At 43.6% G+C, this 25,426-nt stretch overlaps 1 protein-coding gene across 11 annotated transcripts in view; it reads left to right on the plus strand.

Annotated features, from left to right (window-relative positions):
* The first annotated feature begins 4,058 nt into the window (after positions 1-4,058).
* The window catches only part of SYNCRIP (synaptotagmin binding cytoplasmic RNA interacting protein), a 36,564-nt gene continuing 15,196 nt past the window's right edge, over positions 4,059-25,426 (plus strand). For 4 of the 11 annotated variants that reach the window (XM_077998403.1, XM_077998401.1, XM_077998402.1 and 1 more), the window contains exons 1-7: positions 4,059-4,476; positions 6,786-6,945; positions 7,674-7,792; positions 7,913-8,020; positions 10,865-10,978; positions 11,078-11,254; positions 24,622-24,757. In XM_077998403.1, the coding sequence (XP_077854529.1) occupies positions 6,798-6,945; positions 7,674-7,792; positions 7,913-8,020; positions 10,865-10,978; positions 11,078-11,254; positions 24,622-24,757 (802 nt within the window). In that variant the 5' untranslated portion in view covers positions 4,059-4,476; positions 6,786-6,797. 11 annotated transcript variants of the gene reach the window in all.

Consider the following 25,426-nt stretch of genomic DNA (forward strand, 5'->3'; position numbering starts at 1 on the left):
ACCTTCAAGAGATGAACTTTTTAAACTCCCACATGTGAATGAGAACATGTGATATTTGTCTTTCTGTGCCTGGCTTATTTCATTTAGCATAATGGTCTCCAGATTCCATTTATCTTGCTGCAAATGACAGAATTTCATTCTTTTTTTTATGTCTGAGTAATATTCTATTGTGTATGTATACCACATTTTCTGTTATCCATTCATCCACTGATGAACACTTGGGTTAATTTCATATCTTGGCTATTTTCTGTTTTAATTTGCAAGTCCCTGATGACATATGATATTCAGCATGTTTTCACATGCTTATTTGCCATTCGTACATCCCCTTTGGTGGGCTATCTGTTCACATTTTTTGCTCATTAAATTTTGTTGTTGTTGTTGTTGCCAGGTGTAGTGGCTCATGCCCATAATCCCAGCATTTTGGGAGGCCGAGGCGGGTGGATCACTGAGGTCGGGAGTTCTAGACCAGCCTGTCCAAAATGGTGAAACTCTGTCCCTACTAAAAACACAAAAATTAGCCAGACCTGGTGGCAGAAGCCTGTAATACCAGCTACTCGGGAGGCTGAGGCATGAGACTTGCTTGAACCCAGGAGGTGGAGGTTGCAGTGAGCCAAGATTGTGCCACTGCACACCAGCTTGGGCAACAGAGCAGACTTTCTCAAAAAAAAAACCAAAAAACAAAAAAATTTTTTTTTGTTTTTTATTTGCCTAACACTTGATATCAACATTTTTGCCAATTTTTAAATTAGGTTGTGTGTTTTCTTATTATTGAATTTTAAGAATTATTTGTGGCGGGCCCGGTGGCTCACGCCTGTAATCCCAGCACTTTGGGAGGCCAAGACGGGCGGATCACGAGGTCAGGAAATCGAGACCATCCTGGCTAACACGGTGAAACCCCGTCTCTACTAAACAAATACAAAAATTAGCCGGGCGCGGCGGCGGGCGCCTGTAGTCCCAGCTATAAGGGAGGCTGAGGCAGGAGAATGGCTTGAACCTGGGAGGCGGAGCTTGCAGTGAGTGGAGATGGCGCCACTGCACTCCAGCCTGGGCGACAGAGCGAGACTCCGTCTCAACAACAACAACAACAAAAAAGAATTATTTGTATATTTTATTGTATAACAGTCTTTTATCAGATATGTGTTTTGCAAAGATTTTTTTTCCCCCTAGTCTGTGGCTTTTCATTCTCTAGACAGTGTCTTTCTTGGAACAAAAGTCTTTAATTTTTGATTGGGCAGGCTTTTTATTACTATGAAAATAAGATGTGAGAGATAGTGTGGCCCGGTGCGGTGGCTAAGGTCTGTAATCCCACCACTTTGGGAAGCCGAGACGGGTGGATCATGAGGTCGAGAGATCGAGACCATCCTGGCTAACACGGTAAAACCCCATCTCTACTAAAAATACAGAAAAATTAGCGGGGCGTGGTGGCGGGCGCCTGTAGTCCCAGCTACTGGGTGGGGGCGGGGGGTGGCTGTGGCAGGAGAATGGCGTGAACCCGGGAGGCGGAGCTTGCAGTGAGCCGAGATTGCGCCACTGCACTCCAGCCTGGGCGAAAGAGCGAGACTCTTGTCTCAAAAAAAAAAAAAAAAAAAAAAAAGATGTGAGAGATAGTACAAAACTTTTCTTGATTACTAGAAAGATTAGGTTGAATGGCTTCCATGGTTCTACTGAAAAAGTGTGCTGTGAATTTTTACCATGTGAATTGAAGGGTTCCCTGGCCCATTATAAAATTAATATATGTTAATGGCAGGAAGTTTAGAAAATGCAGTAAAGAAGAAAATATGCCTTATAAAAGAAAACAAAACAAAAACAGTGTGGCGGTGTGGCATTGACTGGGTGAAAGAATTTTGGACCAGTGAAAAATCCAAATGGGCCTGCCTATATTCCTCTCTTTCATTAGTTGACGACTCAACAGGGCTGCACCTTCTCACTGTTTCAAAGCATACAGGGATGAAAAGACAGCAATGAAACTAATGAATAATCTGCCGGGAGTGGTGGCTCAGGCCTGTAATCCCAGCACCTTGGGAGGCTGAGGTGGGTGGATCACCTGAGGTCAGGAGTTTGAAACCAGCCTGGCAAACATGTGAGGCTGTGAACATGTGACACAGTGAAACCCTGTCTCTACTAACAATATAGAAATTAGCCGGGTGTGGTGGCGGGTGCCTGTAATCCCAGCTACTCGGGAGGCTGAGGCAGGAGAATCGCTTGAACCTGAGAGGTGCAGGTTGCAATGAGCTGAGATCTCGCCACTGCACTCCAGCCCGGGCGACAGTGTGAGACTCCGTCTCAAAAACAAACAAATAAACAAACAAAAAAACAAAAAACGAGCCCTGGCGCGGTGGCTTACGCCTGTAACCCCAGCATTTTGGGAGGCCAAGTTGGGCAGATCACGATGTCAAGAGTTCGAGACCAGCCGGCAAACATAGTGAACCCCCCGACTCTAACAAAAATGCAAAAAAATTAGGTCATGGTGGCGGGCGCCTGTAATCCCAGCTATTTGGGAGGCTGAGGCCAGGAGAATCACTTGAACCTGGGAGGCGGAGGTTGCAGTGAACCGAGATCACCTCACTACACTCTAGCCCGGGCGACAGTGCGAGACTCCGCCTCAAATAAAAAGAATGCCAGTATCAAAGAAGGCCAGGCTGAAGCCAGAAAGTGTCTGAGATGAGCTGGGGAGACAGGTGGGACAGATCTTGGAGAGCTTTGTTGTTCTAGTTAAGGATTTTGGCTGTTGTTCTAAGTGTAATTGGAAGCTAATGAAGGGTTTCAGGCAGATGCGCCACAGGATCTTACTCCCAATTAAGAGAGAAAAGGTCAAGGGAGGGACAGAGCCTACACAGGACACAGAGTCATACAGAAAGATGACCTGGGCTTTGAACAGATTAGAAGAGCTGTAAGAGTGGATTAATCAGGAGGCTATGCCATTAGTACAGGTGGTAGATAATGGTGGCTTTACCTGGGTGGTTGCAACATACAGATAAATGGAGATATATTTGGGAGACAGAATTGACAGGACTTGATTAACTGATATGGCAGTGTAGAGAAGGAAGTGCCTTGAATGGTCAGCTACAGCAATTCATGTGGGGGATGTTCATTGAGATGGGAACTCTGTACATGGAAGACTGGGGGAAGATCACGTGCTCAGTTTCTTGAAATGCCGATCTGGAGTGCCTGAAAGCCCACATAAACGTTGAGGGCTTGGCTAGAAAAAGGAATTAGATGTCAGAGAAGAGCTAGAGATTTTAATTTGGGAGTCTTTACCCAGGTCAAGGCACTTTTTAAAAAAAAATTTAACACCCAGGAAGGTCTAAACAAAGTGTTGTACGTTTCAGACCATTTTAATTCTTGTTTAATCTATATAGTATGACTCTATTTTCATAGTTTTCTCTTAAACATTTTGTTTTTCATGTATATCATTAACCACAACCTCTGCGTTGTGAACAAAAATCCCTAAAGCTGAAGTAGCTGAATACCACATATGTTTGACAGTAAGGAATCTGGGGTGGTGATCTCAAATCCTTACTAAACAGGTTGGCTATGTGGTGCTTTGGGTAAAACGTACTTCATATTTGATCCAGGTAGCTATGAAAATAATCTAGCATTTTATGTGCTTGTGCACTTTGAAGAGCGCTTATCTAACTTTTCCTCAAACCACTGATTTGTTATAGTACAGAGTTCATCTGGGGAACCAGTAAGCTCTTAAAAATAAGCTTTTTAATCAAAAGGACATTACTATTTTTCATTACAGCTGCCCGGTATAAAATTAGTATCCATATCGCGTCTGTAATTCAAATGCCTTTGTCTTCTTTCTTGTACCTAGTAAACGATTACAAAGGAAATGTCACTTCACCTAAGACTTAGTTGCCAAGGTTTTTTTTTTTTTTTTTTTTTTTAAAAGAGACATTTTTCTCAAAGTTGTTCTAACCACGCAGCGTTGTGCTGTTTCAAGTTGCTCAAACTGTGCCAGGAGGAAGCCCTTAACTGCTTAAAAGGCCAGGGACTGAAACGGAGTATTGCACAACCCTTCACCACCGGGCGGTTTCGCTTCCAAATCTGGCCTTCGTGTCATCCCAAGGCGGGAGCCGCTCCTCGCTCCACTGGAGCCAGCCCTATTCCCCCTTCAAAAGCAGCCGGGGTTTCCTCGTCCAAGCCTGGGGCGCCCCTCCCTTCGCCCAAGGTTCCCGTGAAAGCCGAGCCGCGCGGCTGCGAGGAGGCCCCATTGTCCAGCTGGAGAGACCGAGTCTCGGGGGGCGACTCTCGCACTCAAGTACCGCCGGTCCGGCAGACCAAAGGTCCGCGGGTCTCCGCGCCGCTCCCCTCCCCCGCGGCCCCATTGTCTGCCTCGCCCCGCCCCGGGGGACACGTGCGCCTGCAGCTTCCCGAGGAGGAGAGTGCGGGGCGGTGGCAGTGGCGTGGACACCGCCTGGAACGGCTACGCGGTCGCGGAGCCGGGGGCGGGGGCCCGGCGCGCACAGACCGGTGGGTGCCCTCCGGGAAGCGGCAGTCGCACTCAGCGCCCACAGCACTCTGCAACGCCAGCCCCGGACTGGGCAGGGATGGGGCGGGCGGGAGCTCGGTGGGGGTGGCGTGCGCGTGGTGTCGCGGTGGGGGTGGGGCGGGGCGGGGTGGGGAGATGCCAGTCTCCTGACAAAGGAGAACGAGTGGGACACGCTGAGCCGGCCCACCCCGCCTGGAGGGGAGCGGGAGGGGGAGTGTCGGGAGGGGAAGGGGCGGGCCTTTCATTCAGTCTCGGCCCCTCCGCCGCCGCCGCCGCCGGAGCGGAAGGGCGGGGTCTTGTGCCTCCCCCACCCCCCACCTAAGCGGTGAGGAGCGGGGAAGGCGGTGCGGCGTGGGGGGCGGAGCCCGCGGGCGCGCGTCCCGAGGCGTAGGCTACGTCGTCACGTCAGCGCGGGAGAGAGAAAGAGAGGAGCCGACTCGGCAGGGACTGGGGGACGGGGCCGAGAGTGCGAGCAAGCAAGGGAGGGAGTGAGGGAGCGTGCAAGCCAGAAGGGGAAAGGCGGCCACTCGTGCCTGAGCGACCGCAGAGGGGAGTGGGAGCGGTGGGGGAAAGGAAGGGGGGGCGGGAATAAGACAGGCTGAGAGAAGGCGGACAGAGGCTAGTGGTGGTGGTGGTGGTAGTGGGAGAAGGAGGAGCTGGAGGAGGGCAGGGGCTGAGGGAGTGAGTGAGTGAAGCGGACGCGCGAGAGAGGGGAGGGAAGGGAAGGGAAAGGAAGGGGGGGTCACGCGGGGGCGCGCGCGCGCACCGGGAGCGCGCTCGGAGGCGAGTGGAACTGGATCGGGTTTGCTGCCAGCGGCGTGAGCTTCGGCCGCCATTTTACAACAGCTCCACTCGCGCCGGACACAGGGAGCAGCGAGCACGCGTTTCCCGCAACCCGATACCATCGGACAGGATTTCTCCGCCTCAGCCCAACGGGGAGGTAACGACCGCCAGAACCCCGGTCTGGGAGGGGAGCTCCATGACATTGTGGAGTGAGCTGGGGGAGGGTGGCGCGGGGAGAAACCGGCTTTTCTGGAAAATGGATTCCAAGGGGGAGAAGAGCACGTTGACTGGGGCTGCCTGGGAGTAGGCCGCAGCCCGCGCCGCCACTTCCTCCTCTCCATGTGCTGCTGCGGTTCGGGCTTTGTCTGCGGCGCTCTGGGAGGAGGCGCCTCCACGGTCCCGTGGCCCGCACGGACCGCGAGCGGCTTCAGAGTTGGTGCTGTCGTGGCGGTCGCCGCGGCGCGGGAGTGGGCGGAGAGGAGTGGGTCTCGTCCCGCAGCCGTGCGGCGAGCTTGGGCGGTGCTCACAGTTCCGCGGGCGTTGGGCTGTTCACGGAACGCCCTCACGCTGCTGGGTTGCCGGGCCGGCGCCGCAGTCACTGCACGGAGGAGTAAGGGGTGGGGACCTGCACCGCGCGCCACGGGTCACGTCTCGGCCGGGCGGGCGGGCGGCCGGGGGTCGCCGGCGCCCGGGGAGCGCCCGGGGCGGAGAGCCATGTGTCACGGCGGAGACGGCAGCGCTGGGGGGCGGGGAGAGCCTGTGGCCTGGCGCCGCCACTGCCTCGGTGTTTAGGGGCGAGATTGTGCTGCTGCAGCTTTCTGGGGGCTCCGACTGCGGCTTCGGGTTGATGTTGGGAACCAGTGATGGTCGTCTTGGTTTGGGATTCGTTGGGTTTCCGTTGAAGGAAGTTGTAGGACATTGGAAGGCGCAGAGCACGTGTTTCTAATGGGCTCCTGGCGGCCGCAGTGGTGAGACTGCCGCTCTCGGTGCGGAGTCAGGGGCGGGCTTTGGGGTGCGGGGTTGAAGGGTGGAGAAATTGGGTGGTGGGAAGGTGGCTTGTATGAGCGCTTTGTTCTTCGCTGGCTGTTGTTACCGATCTATAAGCGGCAGGCGGGAAAAGCGCGCACTTTGGGGGTTTATCTTTGAGAGAGACGAGCCCAGTTTTGCTTTCTCCACACACACCTCATTTTCCGAACGGGCACAGCTGCATGTGACAAGCTGGCTCGTACCCGTGCTGATTGGGCTGTATTTGTAATATGGTTTTTCCTAGGGAGTGTTAGCAGGTGAGTCAGGGGAGGTGCTAAGGAAGAATATAGTGAATCGGTCCTTCTGTGCCCTGTGCTCCAAATCTGGCTTGTCTGGCGATAGTGACTGTAAGGCTTTTTTTAAAGGGAGGCACAGGCTAGCTGGTGTAGTCAATGGTAGAGAAAGTAAAGATGGGGCTCTCATATTGTCTTCTATTCTTTTTGAAGATCCTAGTTTAATTTTGCTTATTGCGTTTGAACAGATCTCTGGAAACATGGCTACAGAACATGTTAATGGAAATGGTACTGAAGAGCCCATGGATACTACTTCTGCAGTTATCCATTCAGAAAATTTTCAGACATTGCTTGATGCTGGTTTACCACAGAAAGTTGCTGAAAAACTAGATGAAATTTACGTTGCAGGTAAGAACTAACACTTGCAAAATTACATTATGAAATTTTTCTATTGGATTTCTGGCTTTGAGCTAAAATAGCAACTTTTTGTGGTTTCCAATAAGTGTGGGAACTGGAGTTTTGCTTGTTGTGATAGCTGGTTAATTTAAGTTTAAAGTAGAGGTTAAGATGTATAGAGGGAGGGAAGAAGAGAAGGTTAGGAGCTAAAGGCTGGCTTGCATGCTGGCCTGATGGATAAGTAAGTATATGATAGTAGCAACAGCTGCTAATGTTGGGAACAGGCCATGTGACTTTTTTGAGTATTTTTATAGTAGGATTCTTCTTAAATAACTTGGTAACTGTAGACTCGTTTTCTTGTCTTTTTGGTGCGGCTGTTAACTTTTTCTGGTGGTATTTGAAATGAGTAGAGGTTGAGTTGTCATGCTTGGTACTTTGTTGGTTGATTCTAGGTCTTGTAAGCCTGTATACTGTAGACATACTGTAGTGCTCAGAGCTATCAGACTTTGGAGATAAAAGATGTAAAAGAAATTAGCTCATTATTACAAGTGTGGTTGGCAGGGCCTATTTAGTTCAGGATGCAGTTCTGAGTGGCTGAAGTGTGTTTTTTTTTTTTTCAGATATGAATAAGGGGAGTAGAAGAATTGTAAAGGCCCACATGTACCTGTATTGCCAACATAGTCTTCTCAAAAAAATCTTTTCTAAAAATATTAAAAGCTGATAACCTTTATTTTTTCCAGGGCTAGTTGCACATAGTGATTTAGATGAAAGAGCTATTGAAGCTTTAAAAGAATTCAATGAAGACGGTGCATTGGCAGTTCTTCAACAGTTTAAAGACAGTGATCTCTCTCATGTTCAGGTAATGTTAATGTCAGTGTGAAAAGAATTAAAAAATTTGAGTAGTTTTGATACTGTCTGCTAAATTTTATTAGACTCAGATATGGTTATTGTTAAATATTAATGGAACATTTTTTTGCAGAACAAAAGTGCCTTTTTATGTGGAGTCATGAAGACTTATAGGCAGAGAGAAAAACAAGGGACCAAAGTAGCAGACTCTAGTAAAGGACCAGATGAGGCAAAAATTAAGGTATGTCTTTCTATACTCCCTTTAGTTTTAAAGTTCTTTTAACTTTTCTAATTTTGGTAAATATTCCTTGGGTATGAAATGGATGTATGTTAGATGTTGAGATAATTCATCAATCTCTCCTAATTCTTGTTTTTTTTTCCATTTCTTTTAACTATTTGTTTCTAAAGCAATTTGCTGTGAAGTTTATCATGTTATCCAGCTACTGATGTTTAAATTTTCTATTGGTAGTTCCGATAAAAGATTAAAAGAAATACACTCATCATACCTCTAGATTATTTTTTGAAAAGCTGGAAAGCCAGCTTACTGATAGTTGAATACTGGTGGAGAATGTACACTTGGCAACTGTTTTTCTTAGGAGTCTCAAACCCCAGTGAATTTAGAATGTTAACCCTGCTGCCCTCCACTTCCGTCAGTATGGGTTATTAGATTGTTTCTCAAAGCAGCTTTAACAGTAAGATTGTTTAGTGTGTATATGTAAATGAGAAACTGAGGCTAGGAAGGGAAGCCTCTTTTTTTTGGTTTAAGATTATACTGAATGGCTTCAAATTCAGCTCAGTTTTGATCTTTATATTGGTGAGTTTTCTTATTTATAGACAATGTGGTGATCATATTACTTTTTAATCTGGTGTGCTTTGTAGTGTGCCAGTGCTGTTGAGCCAAGCATATGGTTTAAGAAAATCAGTTAAGGGTATAGGCCTTGAGCATTGTTGTATTGGTGTGGACACAGGGAAAGCCTAGAATATGGAAAAGGTTGGTATATGGATTTAGCTGTTTAAAGATAGCCATGAATTTGAGGCTTTCACAGATCTAGCTGTGAGTGAATTGAGTTTTATCTGTAAATCTAGTTTTTCCATAAAAGTGGTGTATAGTTGTCTCGATTGTAATTCAGTTGTAATTAAGTCTGCATTTGTGAGCTAGATAGAACTTACTAAAATTTTTAAACTTTCAGTTTGTGACTTTCAGTTTATTTTGGAAAGGGATGGCTTAATTTTTTTTTTTTTTTTTTTGGTGGGGAGACAGTCTCACTCTGTCGCCCAGGCTGGAGTGCAGTGGTATGATCTTGGCTCACTGCAACCTCCACCTTGCGGGTTCAATCAATTCTCCTGCCTCAGCCTCCTGAGTAGCTGGGAATACAGGCTGACACCACCAGACCCAGCTAATTTTTGTATTTTTAGCAGAGATGAGGTTTCAGCATGTTGGCCAGGAGGGTCTCGATCTCTTGACCTCATGACCCACCCTCCTCAGCCTCACAGAGTCCTGAGATTACAGGTGTGAGCCACCACACCCGTCCGCTTAAATTTTTAATGAGACCTAAGTTGTGGTAAGATGGCATAGAGACATTTTTAGAGGAAGTCTGACAGAGGGAATAAGTTTTTCCTTTCTGTTTTTATGGATTGACAAAAAGTGTTATTTGGGTCATAACGATTAAGGTTAAAAAACTCCTTTATAGCACAGGGATTACATGTGAGAAAATGGAAAGATGAGCTATTACTGATTTAGTTTATGTTATAGTCATAGATGTGAGCAAGTTTATGAATGTTTTTATGAATTACATTATTTTTCATAAACATTTAGTGTCCTTTGAGTTAGAAGTTTTAAAAGTCTGTCTAGTAATTTTCAGAGACTGAGGTGACTCTAAATAATAGCATTTTGATACATTTTGTCAGATGGCTAGGGTTAGTCTGTTTTTATTTCAGAATGTATTAGCTAATGGAATTGGTTTTGTTTGGGAAACCACTTTTGTGCTTCGTGGTTGAGACACTGGAGAAGGGGAATAATTTGACTTTTTTCCTTCAGATAATGGAGGACTATGCTTCTTTTTTTGTTTGTTTTTTGTTTTCTGTTTTTTGTGATGGAGTCTCGCTCTGTCACCCAGGCTGGAGTGCAGTGACGCTGTCTTGACTCACTGCAACCTCTGCCCCTCCAGGTTTAAGCAGTTCTCTGCCTCAGCCTCTGGAGTAGCTGGGATTACAGGTGCGTGCCACCACGCCGGGCTAATTATTTGTATTTTTAGTGGAGACGGGGTTTCACCATCTTGGCCAGCCTGGTTTTGAACTCCTGACCTTGTGATCCACCCGCCTCGGCCTCCCAAAGTGTTGGAATTACAGGTGTGAGCCACCACACCCAGCCTATACTTCTTTCTATACTTTGCCTAGAATAGGAATAAATTCTTAATGCTTTGAGTAAATATGAGTTGTGTAAATTTTAACAGTACTTTTTGGGAATTAAAATGTAGAGGTTATGTAATGTTGCAGTCTCATAAAGTTTTAAAAGTCATTTTGGCTGTTACTTTTTCTGAATGACCCATGCTATCCCATGAAATATGGCACATAAATGTCAAATAATAATAGGAGATTTTTTTCGCTGTAGCTCCCAAGTTTGTAGACTTGGTTTGGGAAGTGTAATTTCTTCTGAGGTTGGCACAATGCCCAGAATGGCGTATAACCAGAGTGGGGTTATACGGAATTTATTGGGTAAAAGATCCAGACTTGAAAGATACTCAACCAAATTAGGTACAATCATTTTTTAAGGTGGTGTTAACAGAGTAATACATTCTGTCTTGAAAGTTGCTAATGGATTGATCTTTTTGTTGTCCATTAAGCACACTATTCAATTAAGTAGAGACTAGAAAGTAATTTGAACAAGACCCTGGAATTTTGGTAATAATTTAGAAGTATAACAAGTACACATTAAGGGGAAATTTTGAAACAGATATCACAAACTTGTTTATGAGGGAACATGCCAAGATAATTGGAAAGATTTGAGCAAGGTGGATGTTAACTGCTAAACGTATGGGTGTGGTCTAGTGAATTAAATGTATTAATGACGTTTGAACTTTTCAAGGCACTCTTGGAAAGAACAGGCTACACACTTGATGTGACCACTGGACAGAGGAAGTATGGGGGACCACCTCCAGATTCCGTTTATTCAGGTCAGCAGCCTTCTGTTGGCACTGAGGTAAAGCAACTAAAAACTTGTACCTTTTGTAGTGAAAGCACAGGTGTCTGGTTTCCTAAAGCAATTCTCCATGGTTTTTACTTAATATTTAATTTGCAGATATTTGTGGGAAAGATCCCAAGAGATCTATTTGAGGATGAACTTGTTCCTTTATTTGAGAAAGCTGGACCTATATGGGATCTTCGTCTAATGATGGATCCACTCACTGGTCTCAATAGAGGTTATGCGTTTGTCACTTTCTGTACAAAAGAAGCAGCTCAGGAGGCTGTTAAACTGGTAAGTTGTCCTTTTTTTCCCTTCAGTTTTCATGCTCACTGTCTTTAATATCAAGTTTTTTTCTTATTGTGCCTAAGAGTTACCAAACATTTTTTGAAGTACTGATTTAGGCAGGTGTTTTTTTTCTTTTTTTTCCATATCACTGTGCAAGCATTGTAGTGATACTCTTTGCATGTATAGTTGATAGGATTCCACATCTAAAAGGCAGCATGGTAGAATTCCTAGCAGTTGGTTCTTAGAAACATCTGGCTTAGTGATGTTTTTTGTCTGTTTAAATTTATAGGGATGTGAAAAGATTTAAGAAAAGTAACTGTGGTAAGGGCTCTCATACTTCCTGGCCGTACCTGAGCCATCCCTTTTTCTAAAATAATTCACAAAAGACATTGTGATACATTTCTAGTTGATGAAACAAAAGATTTTATGGTGAGTGGCAATATTTGATTTAAAAATACCAGATGTTAGGTAAGGACCTGGTAATTTTTCCAGCTTTTTAAAAAAGGAAATCTTCTCTTCTCTTCTCTTCTCTTCTGACCGAGTTTCTCTCTTTTTGCCCAGACTGAAGTGGTGTGATTTCGGCTCACTGCAGCCTCCACCCCTTAGGTTCAAGTGATTTTCATGCCTCAGCCTCCCGAGTAGCTGGGATTATAGGCACCTGGCGCTATGTCCAGCTAATTTTTGTATTTTTAGTACAGATGGGGTTTCGCCATGTTGGCCAGGCTGGTCTAGAACTCCTGACCTCAGGTGATCCACTTGCCTCGGCCTCCCAAAGTGCTGGGATTATAGGCACGAGCCACCACACCCGGCCAGAAAGAGATTTTAATATTTTAAATTACAGTTTATATAACTCCTTTAAACTAGCTTTATTAAGTTCTGTGACTGAAGTGATTCTGCATTTTATAGTTGAAGAGTTGGGGCCTAATTTAAACCCATAGAATGTATCAAGCAATACACCTGGGGAGAACTTTTGTACAGGATAGCTCACTGTGCCACGTTTGTTAAATTTGCTTTATCTGGCTTGTATATCCTGTGGGTAATTCCAGACAAACTTAAAAAATCTTCAGACTGATTTTTTTTCCCCTCCCTCCTGAGTTTTCCCCCTTCCCTTACCGTGACGTCTGTCACTTTTAAGCAAGCCTTAAAGAGAAAAATAAAACTCGTAAGTCTTCTTTTCTTTTTTTTTGGGAGATAGAATCTCATTCTGTCACCTAGGCAGGAGTGCAGTGGTGTGATCTTGGCTCACTGCAATCTCCGCCTCCCAGGTTCAAGCAATTCTCGTACCTCAGCCTCTCCGGTAGCTGGGGTTACAGGCATGCACCACCACACCTGGCTAAATTTTGTATTTTTGGTAGAGACAAGGCTTCAACATGTTGGCCAGGCTGGTCATGAACTCCTGACCTCAGATGATCTGCCTGCCTCAGTCCCGCAAAGTGCTGGAATTGCAGACGTGTGCCACTGCATCCGGCCAAGTCTTCCTTTTCTATATTGCGTGAATACCTCCAACTGGTTTGCATAATTGAGTATGATGGAAGTCTAACAGTAAAAAAGTATGCTACTTGAAAGAATATAAGTCTTTACAAAGAGAATTTGGGAATTTAGGTATTTCTTTTCAAATCATGTCAGATTTTTCCCTTAAAAGAGTGCTTTCTATTTTAGAGGGAATTCAGATTTACTGGTAACCTTTGAGTTGTCAAAATTTTAGTTTCAGCAGTTGAATTTGAGGGGCATTTCGAGCTCTAGAAAGAGGTACCTTAGAAATCTTTTAGTTTTTATTATTTGTTTTTTGAGACAAAGTCTCTGTCACCCAGGCTGGAGTGTGGTGGGCACGATCTTGCCTCACTGCAACATCTGCCTCCTGGGCTCAAGCGATTCTCCTGCTGCAGCTGCAGCCATCGAGTAGCTGGGAAAACAGGCGCGTACCACCACGCCAGGCTAATTTTTGTATATCTAGTAAAGACAGGGTTATGTTGGCCAGGCCGGTCTCAAACTCCTGACCTCAAGTGATCTGCCCGTCTTGACCTCCCAAAGTGCTGGGAGGACAGACATGAGCCACTGTGGCTGGCAGGTTGGTCTTGAACTCGTGGCCTCAAGCCATCCTCCTACTTCAGCTTCCCAAAGTACAAGGATTACTGGCATGAGCCACCTTGCCTGGCCCAAAATCCTTTAATCTCGTATAAAAGAATAGAATATTTTTGCCAAGTAGCAATAAAGTAGCAGTAAGTGAAAATACAGAATGATCTAGTAAGCAATGAGGTATCTGAACTACAGAAAGTTAATACAGTGGGCCCTCTGTACCATGGGTCCTGCCTTAACAGTTTCAGCTAGCTGAGGGTTGAAGATACTCCAAAAAAACCCAATAAAAAAATAGCAATACACCAGTGTGTGAGAGAATGTTCATGGGTTATATGCAAACACTATGCTATTTAAGAGAGTTGAGGATTCATGGATTTTGGTATGGGTTCCTGGAACCAGTCCCCTATATGTACTGAGGGACCACTGCAGAATTTAGCTAGTGGTATCAGATCCATTTTTTAACATTTTGAAAAAGAATCATTAAACTGACATTGTAGGTTACTTAATTGTTGCCATCAAAATATACCAGTTATGGTAGGTGACCACTGTAACTTATTTATAGATGTTTTCCAGAAACCTTAGAGTAAAGATACATCATTAGAGGAAGATCGTTTATAACCCATTAGTAACACAGTGATTTTGAGTGCCAGTAGACACTTGGAAATGTTTCCATTTGTACAGTTGCCTTGTTTAATAAATAAATTCCAAAATTGCATTGCTGTAGGCTGCTTAGAATATAGTCTTATTAATATAGTTTTTAAATATAATGGAGAAACTTCTGTAGATAATCAGGCGTTCTTTTCGACTGACCTAGGAATTAACTCTTGTCCTAAAACTTTCTACGTTTCTTTCTGTGTTTCTCTGTCCTGATCCGAGTCCTTTTCTGGGGTCATAATTTTTTGGTACTACCTGATTAATAGGAGACTTTGCATTTTGTTGCCTTTTAAAAGATACTTCTGGCAGGGTGTGGTTGCTCACATCTGTAGTCCCAGCACTTTGGGAGGCTGAGGTGGAAGGATTGATTGAAACCAACCTGGGAAACATAGACCCCCATCTGTACCAAAAAGGTAACAGATTAGCCAGGCATGGTGGCGTGCACCTGTGGTCCCAGGAGGTCAAGGCTGCAATGACCTGTGATCATGCCACCGCACTCCAGCCTGGGCAACAGAGACCCTGTCTGAAAAAACCAAAAAGGGGGAAAAAAATATTTCCAATGGTAGCTATTGATATACAGCCACTAGGATATATTGGTCATATCATCATTTGCTTTTTTTGACTTTTCAGTACATTTTTTTGAAACGGAGTCTCCCTCTGTTGCCCAGGCTGGAGTGCAGTGGTGTGATCTTGATTCTCTGCAACCTCTGCCTCCTGGGTTCAAGTGATACTCCTGCCTCAGCCCCCTGAGTAGCTGGGATTACAGGTGCGTGCCACCATGCCTAGCTAATTTTTGTATCTTTAGTAGAGATGGGGTTTCACCATGTTGGCCAGGCTGGTCTCAAACTCCTGACCTCAGACTCGGCCTCCCAAAGTGCTGGGAGTACAGGTGTGAGCCACCACACCCAGCCTACTTTTAAGTAAATGGTTTATTTAATTTAATTTAATTTATTTATTTGTTTGTTTATTTATTTATTTGAGAGGGAGTCTCTGTTGCCCAGGCTGGAGTGCAATGGCACGATCTTGGCTCACTACAAGCTCCGCCTCCCAGGTTCACACCATTCTCCTGCCTCAGCCTCCTGAGTAGCTGGGAGTACAGGCACCCACCACCATGCCCAGCTAATTTTTTTTGTATTTTGTTTTAGTAGAGACGGGGTTTCACCCTGTAATCCAGGATAGTCTCGATCTCCTGACCTCGTGATCCACCCGCCTCAGCCTCCCAAAGTGCTAGGATTACAGGCGTGAGCCACTGCGCCCAGCCTTAAGTAAATTGTTTTAATTATTATTATTATTTTTGGAGGCTGTGTGTCACTCTGTTGCCCTTGCTGGGGTGCAGTGTCATGATCAAAGCTTACTAACCTTGAACTCCTGGGCTTATGTGATCTTCCTGCCTCAGCTTCCTAAGCAGCTGGGACTACGAGGGCACCACCATGCTAGGTTAATTTTTAAACTTGTAGAGGTGTTGTCTCACTATGTTGTCCAAGCTAATCTTGAACTCTTGGCCTCAAGCAGTCTTCCTGCCTTGGCTTCCCAAATTGCTGGGATTATAGGGGTGAGCCACTGTGTCTGGCCATTGTCTGCTTTTTTTAAAAGGATGCTTTACTGTGGGTAGGATCTGGTGGATTTGCTTTAGCACAACAAAGAACTAGATTTTAGAGAAAGTGAAGTAATTGAAACATTGTAGAGAAAATATAAATCCCAAGTTGTTTTGGATACACTTTGTATTCATTTGTGGATGTGAATACCCCTTTCCTAAGTATATTCTTCAAGGGCGCATACTTTGGAAACTATCTCTACTGTGTTACCTTTTGAGAGATTCTACTTGTTACAATTCTGTCCAAAGTGAATTTTTAATTGAAGTGCCATTCTAGTTATATATAACTAAATGCTGGGAAAGTGCCTCGTGCCTCCTTTGCATTATTTATAGATCAGACAAGATTGAAGCACCTCTTTCTGGAGGAATATCTTAGGTTGAGATAGTTTTAGGTATTTGGCATTGTTTTTTTAATACTGATACAGCAATGATTAGTTTCTCTAGGTTAAATAGTATTGTAGACTTTATATTTGTATGTGGACTTACAAAAATGGGTTAATTGATGTTAACAATTGAAGAAGCATGAAGTTAATTAAAAGCAACTGCAAGTTTCTTAAATGACCCTGATTCTAGCCAACATCTACCTTTATTTTGAGGAATGAAAAAAATCCATTTGCAAATGATAATCTAGCTAGGGAAGTAAGATCTAAACTTGTGAAAAGGTGATTAATAGCTACTACTCGAGTGCTTGTTAAGGGTCAGGAGCTTTGCTAGATGCTATGTTATTACCTTTAAATTCTGCCTCAACAACCCTTTCTGGCAGGTTGTGGAAATAGACTTGCCTGAGACGATTCAGCTAAACATCCCAGCCCTAGTTTCATGCCGGGTTTCTTTAACTGAGGTCCCTATTGTTAGACATAACAATTTAAGGCAACTCTACAATTTACGTCACCAGGTAGCCTGATAACTTTAAATTATGCAGTGGTTTAGGTAGTGTTAAAGAGTTAAGTAGGTTCCATCTGTTGCCAAAATATTTTGGCATCTGACACTTTTTATCATCTTCACTGCTACTATCCTAGTCTAAGGTACCATTTGTACCACTCAGACTACTGAAGAAACCTAGCTAGTCTCACTGCCTTCTGTTGCCCTTTATATTTGGCAACATCGATTAGATTACAGCATTCCTATGCTGAAAAATGACTTATAGACAAGACCCCATTCAGATAAGTTCCTTCTTCTTTTCCCCGCTCTTCCTTTTAATTACCCTTTTAGCCATGCTTCTTAGTCTTTTTTGTCTTTCAAATAAGCCATGGTGTTTTTTGTTGTTGTTGCTGTTTTTTTGTTTTTTTTTTCCTTCTTTTTTTTTTGAGACGGAGTCTTGCTCAGTCGCCCAGGCTGGAGTGCAGTGGCACGATCTTGGTTCACTGCAGGCTCTGCCTCCCGGGTTCACGCCATTCTCCTGCCTCAGCCTCCCAAGTAGCTGGGACTACAGGCGCCCGCCACTACGCCCGGCTATTTTTTTTTTTTTTTTTTTGTATTTTTAGTAGAGGCAGGGTTTCACCCTGTTAGCCAGGATGGTCTTGATCTCCTGACCTCGTGATCCGCCCATCTCGGCCTCCCAAAGTGCTGGGATTACAGGCGTGAGCCACTGCGCCTGGCCGGTTTTTTTTTTTTTTTTTTGTGAGACAGAGTCACACTCTGTCACCCAGGCTGGAGGGCAGTGGTGCGATCACAGCTCACTGCAACCTCTGCCTCCTGGGTTCAAGCAGTTCTGCCTCAGCCACCGAGTTGCTGGGATTACAGGTGTGCACCACCATGCCTGGCTAATTTTTGTATTTTTAGTAGAGATGGGGTTTTGCCATGTTGGCCACACTGGTCTCGAACTCCTGAGCTCAACAGATTTGCCCACCTCAGCCTCCCAAATTACTGGGATTACAGGCGTGAGCCACCGTGCCCAGCCAAGCCATGGCCATTATCGTTTTAAGGCTGCCTTCTGCTGTTCTGCTTTTCGTAGCGGTTGAAAGCAGCCCGTTTATGACTGATGCTTTCTTTTCAGGTAAGGTGACATTGAGCACCTTACCACCAGTTGCCCCCATGACAGTATTCTAAGAATGGTAAATTAGATTTTGCTTGGATGAGCTTGTAATTATTTTTTGACTTTGTAAATTATTTACATGTCTTTTCCCATTAGAATATATATATTTTTTCTCTCTCCCTAACATTTAGAACTGTGCCCCAATATATAGTAGGTGCTCGATAAATAACCTGACTAGCTGACCACTGCTCTCTGATATTCCTGTGTAACTAACTCATGGACCATTTGCTGCTTTAATAGCCTCCATTTACAATTCTGTGCTACTAGCTGCCCTATGATTAGGGTGAATTAATAGGTGGTGATGCTTTCTTCCCTTACTCACCTAGGGGATGTTTGGAAATAGACATGTTGATTTAAAGACCATGGAGAAGGGCAGGCAGGTGTGTTTGTGTATTTGTGTGGTATGTTGCTGGAATTGGAGCCCAAGGGTAGTGATGCTGCAATTCAATGACAATCTTAAATAATGGAAATATCCTGATGAGATACTAAATGTCTGTGTACAAACATTGGAATAGATGAGATCTGTTTGCACATAACAAGTTATTTTATTTTATTTTTTTTGAGACGGAGTCTCGCTCTGTCGCCTAGGCTGGAGTGCGGCAGTGGCACAATCTCAGCTCACTGCAAGCTCCGCCTCTCAGGTTTACGCCATTCTCCTGCTTCAGTCTCCTGAGTAGCTGGGACTACAGGCGCCTGGCTAATTTTTTTGTATTTTTAGTAGAGACGGGGTTTCACCGTGTTAGCCAGTATGGTCTTGATCTCCTGACCTTGTGATCCTCCCGTCTCAGACTCCCAAAGTGCTGGGATTACAGGCGTGAGCCACTGTGCCCAGCCCACAAGTTATTATTTTGATAGCTCTGATGGTTTTAGTCACCAGATTGGTTGTGTATACAGTCATGATGTGTGTACAACCCTTTTTTTTTTTTTTTTTTTTTTTTGAGACAAATCCTCACTCTGTCACCAAGGCTGGAGCGCAGTGGCGCTGTTTCAGCTCACTGCAACCTCTGCCTCCTGGGTTCAGGAGATTCTCCTGCCTCTGCCTCCTGAGTAGCTGGGACTACAGGAGCCGCCACCATGCCTGGCTAATTTTGTTTTGTTTTGATACGGAATCTCGCCCTGTTGCCCAGGCTGGAGTGCAGGTGAGTGCCACCACGCCCAGCTGATTTTTGTATTTTTAATAGAGCTGGGGTTTCACCATACTGGCCAGGCTGGTCTCCAACTCCTAACCTTGTGATCCGCCCACCTCGGCCTCCCAAAATACTGGGATTACAGGCATGAGCCACTACACCTGGCCTTATTTTTTTTGTATTTTTTTTTTTTTTTTTTTGAGACGGAGTCTCGCTCTGTCGCCCAGACTGGAGTGCAGTGGCGTGATCTCGGCTCACTGCAAGCTCCGCCTCCCGGGTTCACGCCATTCTCCTGCCTCAGCCTCCGGAGTAGCTGGGACTACAGGCACCCGCCACCACGCCCGGCTAATTTCTTTTTGTATTTTTAGTAGAGACGGGGTTTCACCGTGTTAGCCAGGATGGTCTCGATCTCCTGACCTCGTGATCCGCCCGCCTCGGCCTCCCAAAGTGCTGGGATTACAGGCTTGAGCCACCGCGCCCGGCCCTTTTTTTTGTATTTTTAGTATGTTGACCAGGCTGATCTCAAACTCCCAACCTCCAGTGATCCATTTGACTCGGCCTCATGTACAGCCATTTTGATGAATGTAGTTGACAAGATAGGTTCAGAGATATTTTAATAATAATTTAGCAAATAGTGTGTTTAGCATGAAAACTTTTTCTGCAGATAGGTTCTTAAGAGAGTTTATAGAACACGAAAGACTGCTGTTAACAGTGGAAGCAAATGGTGCAAAGGGTAAAGGAAGGATGAAGGGAGACTGGGTTAGGTTGTTGGAGAAGGCTTTGCAATAAAGAGGTTTGAGCAGCACAGTGAAGAGAAAAGGTGGATCTAGTTGAGGCAGTGTTTTGTGGAAATAAAACTTGTAATAAAGTCAGTGCCAGCAGTTAGTTCATACTAAGCTGCATAGCACCCCTCACCCCCTTTTTGAGCCCTGGTGTGGGTGGCATGATGTAAATGGCTGAATAATAAAGATTATTTGAATAAAGAGAACAAAGGCCAGGAGGAGGGTGGCAGCAAGAGAAAGGAGAAAGGTGGGAGATTTTGGAAAGAGAAAGGCTATAGTGGTATGCTCTAGGTTGTATTCTAGTTTTTATCAACAATTGAAAGTGTAGTTGGACTGCTTATGGTATGTTTGGTAACTTGAATCTGCATGCAGTAATTAATGCCTTGGATGATGGTCAGGATCTGAAAAAATCTTGATAGCCTGAAAAAGAAACTTAGTATCTATCAAGATGGAATTGACTAAAGTCAAGTATTTACACTAGTTTAACAAGTAAGCTGTGATGTCAGTAATGTGTGGTTGCCAAATAAGCTAGGGTAACAGACAATATGTAAGAGTGGTATGGTGTCTAGAAGTGGAAAATTAGTAATAAGCTCCAGTTTATTCTAGAGTCCTGTTTCAGTCTGCACTGACAATATTGTGTTAGAGTGTCACTCTATAGTGACACTTGTCAGTATTTCTTGGAGGTATCAGGGAAGCAGTGATTAGCCAAGCATAGGGAACAGCTGAGTCATGTGCATGTGTGCCAGGTATATGAAATGCTGTCATTTGGGGGAAATAAATAGGTTTATTTAAGGAAGTAGATTTTGGCTCATTGTGAAGAAGGCTTTATAATTAAGAAATCTTTAGGCCGGGTACGGTGGATCATGCCTGTGATCCCAGCTCCCAGCATTTTGGGAGGCTGAGGCGGGCAGATCACCCGAGGTCAGGAGTTCGAGACCAGCCTGGCCAATGTTGTGAAACCCTGTCTCTACTGAAAATACAAAAATTAGCAGGGTGTGGTGGCGCACGCCTGTGGTCCCAGCTATTAGGGAGGCTGAGGCAGGAGAATCACTTGAACCGGGGAGGTGGAGGCCGCAGTGAGCTGAAATCGCGTCAGTGCACTCCATCCTGGGTGTCAGAGCGAGACTCAGTCTCAAAAAAAAAAAAAAAACTTTAATGTGGATGGCTTTGGAGGTAGTGACTTTGCTGAGAAGAGTTAGGACTAAGCAGCCTCTTCTGGATCAGATTCCAAATTTGACATTGCTGAATTTCTGAGAATTTGGTGATTACGAAGGAAGGACTTAAAAGTGATTTAAAATTTTGAGGCTTGATGACAGGGATGTTCCAGACTGTACTACTGTTTTGGTGTTCTTAAAAACTGAAGCCTCACATTGATTCATGATCATAATTAATCTTCATTTTCTGTTTGCTTCATCTCACTGTGGTATTGAGCTTGAAAGCTAGATTTTCACAATTAACTTAAGATCCAGGGCCAACCTTTCTAGAGTAGGAAAGATGAGACTTTTTTTTTTTTTCTGTGCTCATGTTTTTATACCACTGTAGTGACCTGATACATTTACCTCTTGAATTAGGGTTTACTAGTATTAAATTAGAATCTCTTATTCACATTTGTTTTTTGTATTGCCCCCTTCACCATCTAACTCACTGTTACCCATCTTGCTGGGATAAGTGGTTTTTTTTGTTTTTGTTTTTAGGGTGATAGAGTGTCATTAGCGTAAGAAAGGTTAAGCAATTCAAGTATATGTACAAAAAAAGCATGCGGAATCCATAGATGGGGCGTTGCTTTAGGAAATGTTAATTTCTAGGTCCTACTTCTGTTATAGTTGGACAATATACCCATAGAGTCTCCTTACTTTATTCGTTTAATGACTTACTTTCATTGGAGAGCCAATTTACTCTCTGTGTTACCTATAATAGTATAATTGTTCCAAGTTTTTTTTTTTTTTTTTTTTTTTTTTTTTTTTTTTGTAGAGACGGAGTCTTGCTCTGTCGCCCAGGCTGGAGTGCAGTGGCACGATCTCCTGCCGCCCAGGTTCAAGCGATTCTCCTGCCTCAGCCTCCCGAGTAGCTGGGATTACAGGTGCCTGCCACCACTCCCGGCTAATTTCTTCTGTATTTTAGTAGAGACGGGGTTTCACTGTGTTGCCCAGGCTGATCTTGAACTACTGAGCTTGGGCAATTTGCCTGCCTCGGCCTCCCAAAAGTGCTAGGAGTACAGGCATGAGCCACCGTGCCCCGCCCAAGTTTTTTTAATTGAAAAAATGGGGGTAGGGAGGAATCAGCAGTTTATTTTATAAATCCTGCTAAATCTTTGTGTTATTTATGTTGTTCAGAGACCATATCCATCCTTTGTACTTTCTACCTACCATGCCTTGGCTAACTTGATTAGCATCAGGGTTAGTGATGATGGGTAGGAAAGAAAAAAATGGTCTTTCTGTAGATAATAATGGAAACGGTCATTAATAATTTGAAGCAACATTGTTAATGTTGATGGTTAATGGAAGTGTTGCCTATGTTACAGATTAGCTGTCTTCTCTATATTTCTTTGATGGTTGCCTTGATGGAATGTTTCCATTGTCTTTTGTTTTGCCTTTGCCTCCTAGATTTCTTACAAGGATTTTGGTTCCTCTTAATGGTGTATTTTCTTGGTAGAACTAAGAATTCAAGTTTTTGTTGGAAGTTTTTTAGTATTAGGTATTTTCTTATAGTTAATAGCTCCTGTTTTTAGAGCGTTTGGAAAATACCAGTTCCTCCCTCATTATACCAAAATCCGTCATCCCCAGAATTACTCCTGTTTTCGCCTTTACACACTTGGTATTTCTTTCCACCTTTTCCTGATATTTTAATTGTTTTTGTGAATTACTAGAATTAGTGATTGGATGACCAATTTGAAAACCACTGATTTGTTGCTAAGGCTGGCTGCTTGATGTTAAATTATAAGAATCTAGGGAATGCACATATTTTAAAGTAATTTATTGTGTTCTTAGTTTAATTTTATTTGTAAAATAAGGCATTATAATCTACTTGTCCGTAATTCTGTGCAATGATGGATTCAACCATAGCTCTGCTACATTCAGGTAACATATTTCAGCGTTAAAGATTATTAGTCTGATGGAAGAGAAAGACATGAATGCTATGTGAGAAAACAAGTATGTGGCAGGAGTTTTCAACCTCAGCACTGCTGATCTTTTAGACTAGATAATTATTTGTGACAGCCTGTCTTCTGAGTTGTAAGATGTTTATCAGCATCCTTCTGTCTACCCACTAGATACTAGCAGCAAGTCCCCGCATCTTTCCAAGTTGTGACAATCAAGAATGTCAGATGACTTCTGGGGGGCAAAATCACTTCTGTTGAGAACTGTTGGTCTGTGTTAACATGGAGGAGTATTTTGTTGACCCTTTTAGGATTTATGGATTGAAGTATTGGGTGGTTGAACTCAATTTACAAGTATCCAGAGGAGTTTGTGTGGTAAAAGTTTCAGGGAAGGAAGGCAATATCTTCAGAGCCATAGGAGTATAAAAACTGCATGTGGCCTGGCGTGGTGGGTCACACCTGTAATCCCAGCACTTTGGGAGGCCGATGCGGGTGGATCACAAGATCAGGAGTTCAGAGACCAGCCTGGCCAACATGGTAAAACCTTGTCTCTACTAAAAATACAAAAAATAGCTGGGTGTGGTGGCAAGTGCCTGTAATCCCAGCTATACTCGGGAGGCAGAGGGAGGAGAATTGCTTGAACCCAGAAGGCAGAGGTTGCAGTGAGCCAGGATAGTGCCACTGCACTCCAGGCTGGGCGGCAGAGCAAGACTCTGTCTCGGGAAACACACACACAAAAAAACCCCGCGTGTTTAAAAGTTAATATAAAAAGGTATTTGAGAGAGAAAGGAGAAGTAACAGGAGTCATCTTTCTAATTTTTTTAACCTTGTGCCTCTGGCATAAATGTAGAGAAATGGAGATAAACCTGGGATCAGGATGGCCACGCACTTGAATAGCCTGTACAGAATAGTGGGGTAGAAAACAATACATTTTTCTGAACTAGAGGTATGGTGTTTGAACCTTATTAAATTTTGACAAGATGGAGAAAGGGACAGGGAGGACTCAACTTTCTGAATTACATGTTTTCTTCTGTTATACCTGCTGTACCTAGCAAGAATGGGCATAATAGAAGAATGGTTTCTTTTGCTATAAGGTGGTTCTATAAAGTTGTATGGAAATTGATGTTGGTTCTTTAGTTTGTGTAGCTCCACATGTAGAATAGATTTTGAGGTTAGGTGTGGTAGGATTCATCAATAATTTTTGCCGCTGCTGCCACCATTATTAGTAACATAAATTTTGAGGTGGTAATTTTAACCCGTATAATCCACTTTTCTAGATTACTTAGATACTTTTGAACTTGGGTTTGTAAATAATACTAATTGGTTGATTTGTCATTTTAACACATTGCTTTTTGCCTCTGCTTTATGGTAATCTGGGATATGGTTACTTGAAAATTAAATTCACTTTTTACTGTCATTTTAAAGTTGTTTCTATATCCTTTTGCTGTGACCAATCTACTTTTCTTTCTCCTTCATAACTTTGTTATATGCATAATGAAAGTGAAATGGGGAAAAAGTACAGTTGGATTCAGAAATAAAGCTGTCTTTTTAGACTTAAATATTTGAAGCCCAAAATTTCTTATTGCAACTTTTGATAAGAGGAAGGGAAGATGGAAAAATAGATTTAGGTGCTGGTTAACAGAAAGGCAGAGATCTTGCTGATCTTGGGATCAGTTTTCCTTGTGTGAGAGTAACTGGTTGACGGGATGAATTTAAGTAAAAGTTAAGTTTTTGAGGAACTGGCACTTTTTGAATTTAAATAAGCTGCTGCAGATCTTATTTCTAATTAATCAAGTAAAGGATTTAATAACCTTTTATTTGCATTAAATTGGTTCATAAACTTGTCCAATGGGTCTTGTTAATATAATCTGTTTCTCATAATTCCTTTGTATGGGAATTAAGGTAAACTAGTTTTTAAAGGATGATTTGCTCTTGTGTATCTTTTACAATAAACTCTTCTAGTTGTATATTATAAGTAATTTAAAACATGATGCACTTTTTATCTTTTCAGTATAATAATCATGAAATTCGTTCTGGAAAACACATTGGTGTCTGCATCTCGGTTGCCAACAATAGGCTTTTTGTGGGCTCTATTCCTAAGAGTAAAACCAAGGAACAGATTCTTGAAGAATTTAGCAAAGTAACAGGTAAGTTGGATTTATTTGGAATGAGGTGCAGCTTTTAATAATGAAGATAATAGCATATTTCTGTGTGTTAGGCATTGTTCTAAATACAATTATTGACTCATCAAATCCTCACTACAACTTTATAAAATGTAGGTAACCCCATTTTTCAGATTAGAAAAACAGGCATTCGGGGATTTTGGAAATAACTCGCCAAATGTTATACAAGTTAGTAGAGAATACAGCTAGGATTTGAATTCATTCTGCAAAATCATTGTTCTTTCCATGTTTTGGAAGATTGTATTTCTTTGTGTGTTCTTTCTCTAGGTGTTAGTTGATGTTCTTAGTGGAATTGTGTGAATAATGATTGATTTTCTTCAAATTACAGGAATAATAAGTATTGCCATAGCAGAGTTGTTTTTTTGAGACAGTCTTGCTTTGTCGCCCAGGCTGGAGTGTGGTGGTGTGATCTTGGCTCCCTGAAGCCTCTACCTCCCAGGTTCAAGCAGTTCTCCTGCCTCAGCCTCCTGAGTAGCTGGGATTACAGGCGCGCACCACCACACCTGGCTGATTTTTGTATTTTTTGTAGAGGTGGGGTTTCACCATATTGGCCAGGCTGGTCTTGAACTCCTGACCTCCAGTGATCTGCTCACCTCGGCCCCCCAGAGTGTTGCGATTACAGGCGTGAGCCAC

Source organism: Macaca mulatta, chromosome 4 (assembly GCF_049350105.2).
Source record: "Macaca mulatta isolate MMU2019108-1 chromosome 4, T2T-MMU8v2.0, whole genome shotgun sequence".
NCBI classification, from domain to species: domain Eukaryota; kingdom Metazoa; phylum Chordata; class Mammalia; order Primates; family Cercopithecidae; genus Macaca; species Macaca mulatta.